This window comes from Eucalyptus grandis, chromosome 8 (assembly GCF_016545825.1).
Source record: "Eucalyptus grandis isolate ANBG69807.140 chromosome 8, ASM1654582v1, whole genome shotgun sequence".
Taxonomy (NCBI): domain Eukaryota; kingdom Viridiplantae; phylum Streptophyta; class Magnoliopsida; order Myrtales; family Myrtaceae; genus Eucalyptus; species Eucalyptus grandis.
This window is the reverse complement of record NC_052619.1, coordinates 14,600,309-14,609,047: the sequence shown is the minus strand read 5'-3', so window position 1 is coordinate 14,609,047 and position 8,739 is coordinate 14,600,309. Positions and strand designations below refer to the sequence as shown.

The window sequence follows — 8,739 nt, the reverse complement described above, 5'->3', positions numbered from 1 at the left end:
TGGTCATGTAGAATTCATTGTTAGTGGACCATCCATCCCCACCTCTCAAAGGCACTCGAGAAAGCTGCAGCACGCTGCGGAATAGAAAAAGGTGAGGAAATTGTGAACGACCGGACCAAGAATAACGAGGCCGACCCACATCCACGTGAAATGAAGTACCTACTCTCCCTCTGCCTTGGTTAGACCAGGTAGGTTGGGCCTGCTGTCGAACTTCGTGCATCACGCCGGAGTCGCTTCATGGAAGGCAGGTAATTTCATGTTCCGACATTAAAACCTACTAATTTGCTCATTTCTTTCATTGGCGATTAAACAACGTTGGATATGAATTAAATGTGCTGCGCGTGTTCCACAAGCATCTAAGATCGATGATTTTGACCCGACCCATTTGTGCTATACCGTGGGTTCTTGTCATATGTAGACCCACCCATTTATACATGGAACTGAGGAATGTGTCCGCCATGGATCTTTTCTTTTTAGCCCATTTATAACAAGTTTAGACCCGCTCAACTTCACGGATTGTCATGTTTTCTGTCTTAGCACCACATATTTAGATGTATCAAGACGCACAACCACATAATTTTACATTTAATGAAAGAACTTATATCCTGAATGTGTTATACGGGTTGTACCCAGTAATCGATTTAATAAGCTCATGGTGCTCGCGTTTCGAAAGCACAAAGCCGTGTTTGAATCCGACCAGAATTGGGAACAATACGATTCTGACAGGAAGACATGAATCATAAGCCCCGTATACTTTCAATCTTTCGTACCCTCACACGTAAAAGACCCGAAATGATTTTCGCCCAATCATGGAAAAAAAGATACACCCTGACCCAGAATTGTGCGGGCAAGCGAAGCGGGGGGGGCCAGAATTCTCGTCCATTCCGCTTCACGCGATACATGATGATTGCAATGATCAACACAGCAACGAGCGCATGATTAGAATAATGGCGACAGCGGGGCTGTGTCTTATATTTGGTTTAACAAACGAGGGGAAAAAGGGTGGCGACAAGCGTCAGTGTCGGTTGCTGGGTCCTAATCATCATCGCAATCATCTTTTGCTCGAATAGAGAACACCTAGCAGCTTAACACAGAGAGAGAGAGAGAGAGGGGGGACAAGCGGAAGGAGCCAAACCAAGCAAAGCGTTAGGAGCTCCTGGAAATTCAATAATAAAGAAATGGTAATGCGAACCAAACACGGAACAGAACAGTACGAGAGAGAGCCAGGGAGATAGGGGCGACCGACCTCCTCGTCCAAAAGTCGTCGGCCGCAATCCTCTTGGCATCAGGCGCACGCCCCATCAACTGGACCACGTGTTGGAGCGATGCCACTGGGCCAAAGAAGAATCGGTCCCCACGCCTTCCCAACCCGCGCTGGCCGACCATCGAGGGCAAGAACATCATTTCGGACCATCAACTAGTGCAGAACTTACTAAACTTCGGATGCCCCCGGGGCAGAACAAAGTACAGTGAGATCTGGGTCCCCCGCCTCACCACCACCATCCCCATCATTTCACTTGATTTGTTCTGCTTCTTCTTCTTCTTCTGCTGCTGCTTTTTCTCCTCCTCCTTCCTCTACACGTTTCACACAAATTGTATATTGCCACTTATCAGCAGGGAGTGAGTGACAGCGAGAGAGAGAGAGAGAGAGAGAGAGAGAGAGAGTTCACTGATTGCCAAGTCTCACTTTCCACACACGCTTTCATATGCATCACTCGTATGCATCACCATCACTGAACATTACCAAAATTGCGGGTCAAGTCTTAATTGCAAAAAAAAAAAAAAAAAAATGGAATTGCATACGAGGTGGGCAAAAAAGTGAAGGGATAGTGTGGAAGGTTGGTTGTGGAACGTAAATTACAAGCTCTCTCTCTCGGTGCTTCTCATTTCTATACAAGGCTCGAGAACCATCCTTCAATCATCATTCTGGGAACAACCTAGGCCAAAAAGCGCAGGTAAAGGTGACCCTCAGATCATGAACTTCCAAATTTCACAAAAAGGTAGACTCGGATTTGAGTACAAAGATAGATGATGATATGGTTCGATTAAAATAATCTCTTCTCCACTAAGTCAGTGTGTGAGTATAAAGAAAGAAAAGCCAAAGGGGGGAGGGGACACAAAACCCCCAGTAAAGAAGAGGAAAATTCCCAAGAATCGATTCATCAGAACTGACGCCTAAATAACACTAATCAAACCCCACCAGCAGCGATAGTTTAATGTACCTAGAAAGATGCAAATTGGACATCTCAAGGTCTCCTCTTCACTTGCCGTAGCAAGTAGCTTCGAATTCAATTTAATTCATAACAATTCATTCAGCTAAGGCAGTCCGAATCAATCCCAGCCAAAATAAAGCAATGGACTTGATCATCAACGAAAAGCGGGCATGCGTAGATTGAAGAGGCAAACGATTCAATGTTCAATGTCCGTCTATCTGTTTTATTTCCAAAGGCATTACAGAGTAGGATACAGATGGGCTGGTCCAGCAGCTAGAACAAAGAGAAATGGAAGAAGAAAAATCAAGGGGAAAAAAATTACAGAGCTAAATCCTACCCTAGCCCAGTGAAAAAAAAAGGGATGATGTAGAAGAACAGAACACGAAATTATTTAAAAAGAAGGGGACAAATTACAAATCGCAGAATAAGGGAAATCAAAGAACCAGAGGAGTGACGAAAGAACATCATTCGCTACAGGGGGAAAATTTACCGGCGACTAGTTTGAATTTCCTGTCCTCTGTAGAATCGCCCTCCGGCCCTTCAACGGGAGTGACCATACAAGTCGAAGGGCGCCCAGAGCGCGTCCAGCGGACACGGCCGTCTGGAGTCGAGCCGGAGCCACGGCTTGCCGCTTCCGGACCAGTGCAGGAGGCTGACCGGGCCGGGGTGGAGGTCGCGGCAGCTCCCCCTCACGTTGTCGCCGCCGAGCCCGTGCTGGTTCCACCGGTGCTCGATCGGCGCCACGCGTCCGGCGAACACGAGCAGGAACGGCGGGAGCGACCCGAGCTCGTAAATCCGGCCGTTCTTCTGGACCTCCATCCACCGCTCGATCCGCTTCGTGTACTCGAACCGGCGCCACCGGGCCAGATCTATCACCATTACTCCCGTGTTGAAGTAGCACGGCCTCCTCCCGGCGAAGGCGCCGGAGAGCCGCTCGTCCGACCAGAACCTCGGCGTGAAGTACTTCGTGAAGTTGGCGTGGCAGTACTCCGGCGCGCCGATCGTCCGCGAACCCAGGCTCGTCGACCACAGCTTGTGAATGTCGTCCACCACGACGAGGTCGGAGTCGAGGTAGATGACTCGGCTGAGGCAGGGCTCGAGCAGGTCGGCCAAGTAATTCCGGGCGTAATTGAGCGGTTGCTCGAGCGCCTGCCTCACGGAGGTGGAGATCAGGTCGCGCACCACCGCCGGATCGAAGTAGTACACCTTGAACTTCAGCGACGGGAAGGCGAAGCGGACCAGGGCCTTGAGGCCCGTGTCGGAGACCAGGAAGTGGAAGAAGACGTCCTCGGGGCACCGCGCGTGCTGCAGGATGGAGTGGACGGCGGCCACCGAGCCGCGGAGGTACTCGGCGTCCAGCGTGATCGCCACGTGGACGAGGCTGGGGTCGCAGATGCCGATCTCGCCGGAGTTCGCGGGGGGGCGGCGGCGGCACCCGTCGGCATTGCGGAAGGCGGGGGCGCACCGGAACGGGAAGCGGTGGCCGAGGCGGGAGGAGGAGCGGATGGCCTCAGCGGGCGGGGAGGACTGGAAGGAAGGGGAGAGGAGGACGATCGCGATCGCGAAGGAGAAGAGGGCGGTGAACCGCGGTATCCATCGCATCTTCACTCGCCGGGGAGGACGACCGAGGCGCCGCAGCAGCAGCAGCAGCAACCGCCGGGAGGGGGACGACGGCGGGGGCGCTAGGGTTCCGCTTCGCCGGCGCGCCGATCGGGATTCGCCGGAGGGGGAGGGGGGACAATGCGATCGAGGGGAGGGATCGGCCGGGATCGAAGGAGGGCGCGGCGGAGGAGAGGGAGGGCGGGTGCTAAAATGCGCACCCCGTGCGGACGATGCTCTGGGTGCCTCGCTTTCTGTCGCTCTTAAGTCGCGCGGTACAATTCCAGAAGCAGAGGGACTCTCTCTCTCTCTCTCTGAGGAGGAATCGAAGCAGAGGCCTACGCAACAACAACAGTTTAGAGAGAGAGAGAGAAGCAACCGATCAAATCCATTAATTAATTAAATCAAAATGTTGGGTTGAGTTTCCGGTGCGAAAAGGTTAAAAAAAAAAATAATACGAGAATTATTAATTATGGCCTGAAAAAAATAAAAAAAAAATGGATATTATTGATTGACGCTAAAAACAGAATTCCCGGCAACTTTTACCCTGCGACGCGAATAAAAATTTTGGGAGGAATTTGCCACCATTGAGATCGTATTGTTGATTTGAAAAATCCTTAGGGAACAACAAGAAAAACTTAGGAGGGAAATTCAGTTGCCAATATTAATCGTAAATTTCGAAAAATCTCAAATTCGAAACACTCTAGAAATTTTGTAAAACAGATTGCATATCTTAAGCACAATTCTGGAATAAATTCTCTTTTACATTGTTGTTTACGCTTTGCCTTTCTTTTTTTTTTTTTTTTTATGAATTTAAGATCTCTACTTTAACTCGCAGTGAAAGGGCTTGATATTTTCTACTTAATTTGAGTTCGATCGGTTAAATGCGAGCCTACACTAGTATCTTGCTTTTTGCTAAAGGATCGAGGTAAGTCAGCATCTAAAGACTTATTAAAGTTCTGTGAAAAAGATCAATTAGTATCTTTTTTGTAATTTGGGAAAAGAGGCAAAAGAAAAAAAAGTCAAGTAAGTGGAATGCCTTTAGCCGACAGGATCGAAAGTGGCAATTAACATATAGAGGAGGAGTCTTGGCCAATTTTAAAAAAATATATATATATATTAGCATAGAGTCAGTTAAGTTACTCTAGTATAAGACAAAAATTTATTCCCCGTCCACCTCGACTTGCCCGGCCCCACCCAAACTTTAAGCAAATTTACTTTAGAAAGAAATTTCGAAATTTTCTCAAATTGTAGACGGGTTTAGATAAGAAAACTCTAGGCTGATAAAGACCCGATCGACCTGCTAAGAAGACATTAGATTGATGTTGATTTTTAAAAATATTCAAAATTTATGAATTTATGAATTTATGTGATCTTATGATTTTTGGTACATAGTCGACATCCTATGACTGCTACGTCTAGTGACAATTTTTTCTGTTACGCAATCCTATAAGTTAATGGCACCAATCTTTCTATTTTCTCCATTTTTTTTATGGAAGCACCGGACCACCGACAATTTTTCTTTTTAGTTTTTTGTGACCCTTTCGGCTTCTGGGCAACATATATAATATAATGGGGACGATAGGAAGTTTGTCAGCATCTCGAGGCATCTCGAGGCACTGCCATTCATGCCACTCCCACGGCTTATATCCTCAAAAGTCTTTATATATAAAAAAAAAAAAAAAAAGAAGCGAAAATTCGACACGGAAGCAGACATCGGATGTTCCATTCAAACCTCCAAGGCTCTACTAAGACGTTAGCGTTCAGCCCCTAATTGTCAAATCCCACAATCAAGATTCTCATGTCCCCATGCGTTTTTGGCTCATGCCCCGTCCCGGTTTCCGATCGCTTTCGTTGGCAATATATTAATCAATGCCCACCCGACAATTGATGTGAAGAAATGGATGTTCTTAATTTTATCCTTATGCATGACTCTTTGAGCATACGCTACTTTAGAAAAATCACACAATTAATTCTAAAGTTAATGTGTGAGTGTCAATTCCGTCTTGAATTTCAATTTTACTAATTCACTCGTAAACATTTTCATAAAATTTCCATGCAACTATTCTAGTAATCACATAGGACCAAATAAGAAATTTTCAGTGAAAATTAACTAGAAAGATTGCTTTGAAAATTTCGCCTAAATGTTTGAAACCGTAATGAGTAACTGCTGTACTAATGTATTTTAAATGGTGTCGAGTTGTGGAGAAAGGGAACGAGGAAGGATGCAGAACCCTAACAAATGTGTTGAAGTTGTATTTTAGCAGGGTTGAACTGATCAAAGCAGCAAAATACATTGACAATAGCACCCTGCTAAAAGTACGACTAAAGTGATTAACTCTCCAAGGAGCATATTTGGTGGCACCTTCCTTTCCATATCCGACTAAATGTTAAGGAGCTGGAGATAAGAAAGGAATCGATGTGTTTCTCAAAGTCACCAAAAATGCACTAATTTCCAGTTTGTGTTTTGAAAGTAAAGGATTCGACTTTACAAATGAGACTTGGTCTTGGTCCTCTCATAGGTATATCGGAGTTGTCGTAAAACCTTGTGGTGGATAGTAATGTCTTCTGTGGGTAGAGCACGGAAATCTTTGTAGAAGAAGATTAGGCCTTGTTTGGGAAATGAGGGGTAATGAAAACTTGGGTGGCTTTCTTTTAGATATTTTAAGATTTTGTGAGAACTTAGTAGAGGAATTTTTATTTTTTGAATTTAGGTTACATTCATTCTGCTTTCTTCCACTCGTAGCCTTAGAATTAAGTATGTTATCAGAATAATTACCATAAAAGGCATAAATCTATTATAATTTTATTAATTCAGTTTTAATTTTTTTTTTCAACCAATTGAGTCATAAATCTTTTGTATATGTATAGATTCAGTCCATTTGGTCAGTTTACATTAAGATAATTCTCCCATGCGTTAGCGAAAGGAAATCCTCAATTCAAAGCATTCCATTTCCAAAGATGGGATCAACTTTGCCCTCTTTTTTTATCCGACGAGAGATAACTCATTCCTGTTTGGGATTATGGATGATCTAATTATAGATAAGTTATTTACGTCAGGGTCGCGAAACTTGCAATAGATTACATTCTTCGGTTATGATTATAATCCGAAAGTGATTGTTTTGCACGAATGGTGCTTATCTTTTATACGAGGAACTCGTGGCAAGGGACCCAAAATACTAGTGTGGAATTTAATTCTAATTAAATCAATGACCAAGACCCGAGTATTCACATCTTGGCATATAAGGGGAATGAATTATTATAAGGGATAGAAATAGAAGTGGGAAAGGTCAATAGGGACGTTAGTTGGGCTAGCCGTTGGGGGCCGGTCATTTCATTGACCGAGCTAAAACTAAAGTCCATCTAATATACTCCAACGCTAACCAAACCCCGCCACGGTTTCCTCCTGCCCTTTTCTCGTCCTTTTATTCTCGTGTTTTGGTTGGTCGGTTGGTGGACTCCTGGGCTTCCACATGCTTGACTCAGTCTCTTTGAGCCTAGGATTTTAAAGCTCTCTTATTAAATTTCCAGGGACCGGAATAGAAACTGGCGAAATCAGCTTTTGAAGGGAGATTAGATTATGAGAAGGTCAGTCTAATTTGGAGACGCGGCAAGCGCAAATTTCTTCTCTCTTTTTGGGGCGAGTTTAGCGGTCGGGTGCTATCTGGCCGACTCAAATGCGTTCTCCCCTGCCTCGGGTTTGCCTAAACCCTAACAATGCAACTGATCTTTAAGCTGTAAACTATGGGAAAGGAAAGGAAAAAGAGCAAATCACCAGCTCTTTGATTTCATGACGTGCCCATACTATTTTTATCTAGAGCCTGAAACTTGGGTAAGTCTTCGGTGACTTACGCGAAAGGGTTTGGAATGGCCGAGGATTACTTGCCAACATATGTTATTGGTTTGTTTACTGTAGTTAGGTAGTTTCCATCTTCGTTAAGTCATGGAAAAGAATAAGAAGCTTTGCTTCAATGGGGTTGGTTTTGTCATGATTAAATATTGAAAAATAAGGCTTGCGCTCATGGCCTCACTTGGCATCTTACTCTAGTCCGTCCATTGTCATTCGTGATGTCTCCTTTCTGCCTTTTCTTCTCCTGTTAAACCTGCTCTGCATTATATATTTGTTTCTACTTTATATTTCCCTAAAACATCTGCCGCGAATCATCCTTGGTCCTGCCTCCACGTTCATCGAAGGAAACTATGGGGTGAATTTCCACAACAGTCGCCGAACTCAGGGGACATCTAATTTGCAATCCAACCAGTAATCGTGGAACACACGAAGTTTTGGTTATCCTTTTTCTCTTTTGCAATTGAACATTTTATCAAGAATTCAACCAAATTGTTTACTAAATGTTGACATAGTAGACATGTAACGTTGACATGCGTCTAAAATGGTGCCAGTAAAGAGTTGATAGATGGTCATGTGACCCTTTGCAAGCCATGGTAGATGGTAACTCAACACCTCCCTAGAGATGGCAAAGGATTGCAGCCTTCAACCCATTCTTCCTTTACTAGAGACGGCAGAAGGTGGAGGTTGGATTTCATGTCAGTGCCACGTGTCTACCATGTTAGCATTTGGTTAGAAATTTGGTCGAGTTCTGGTCAAAGTGTAGTCATTACAAAAGAACAAACAAAAAGTTCACCGCTTTGCGTGATAAAAATCAAATTACAATGGTCAAATCAAGCACTTCTAAGTTTAGTGGATTTATATGATCCCTCGAGAAAGTGATCCACCGTCCAAAAAATATCTCATTCTAACGCATTTTATCTTCTTACACGTGCCGTACTATTACAAACGTTTTAAAGGCTTTCGACCGAGATCTATTCATCTAGGATGAAATGATCATAAGACCCCGGGATCGGATTGGGGACACGGGGAAGTGCCCGTTTGAGTTTTGGTGAATTTAGCTACAAATTATGTATTGGT

General features: G+C 44.6%; 1 protein-coding gene across 3 annotated transcripts; it reads right to left on the bottom strand.

Annotated features, from left to right (window-relative positions):
* Positions 1–1,126: 1,126 nt before the first annotated feature.
* On the bottom strand, positions 1,127–3,950 carry LOC104456724 (probable galacturonosyltransferase-like 7). 3 transcript variants are annotated; one of them, XM_039300870.1, is made up of 2 exons: positions 2,704–3,950; positions 1,127–1,575 (listed from the first exon to the last, which is right to left on the bottom strand). In XM_039300870.1, exon 1 carries the CDS (start codon positions 3,813–3,815, stop codon positions 2,754–2,756), a length of 1,062 nt encoding a protein of 353 aa, XP_039156804.1. In that variant the 5' UTR covers positions 3,816–3,950; the 3' UTR covers positions 1,127–1,575; positions 2,704–2,753. The 3 variants fall into 3 exon arrangements, with proteins under 3 accessions (XP_039156804.1, XP_039156806.1, XP_039156805.1); XM_039300872.1 differs by lacking the exon at positions 1,127–1,575 and adding an exon at positions 1,591–1,733; XM_039300871.1 differs by lacking the exon at positions 1,127–1,575 and adding an exon at positions 1,787–1,937.
* Between the last annotated feature and the right edge of the window lie 4,789 nt (positions 3,951–8,739).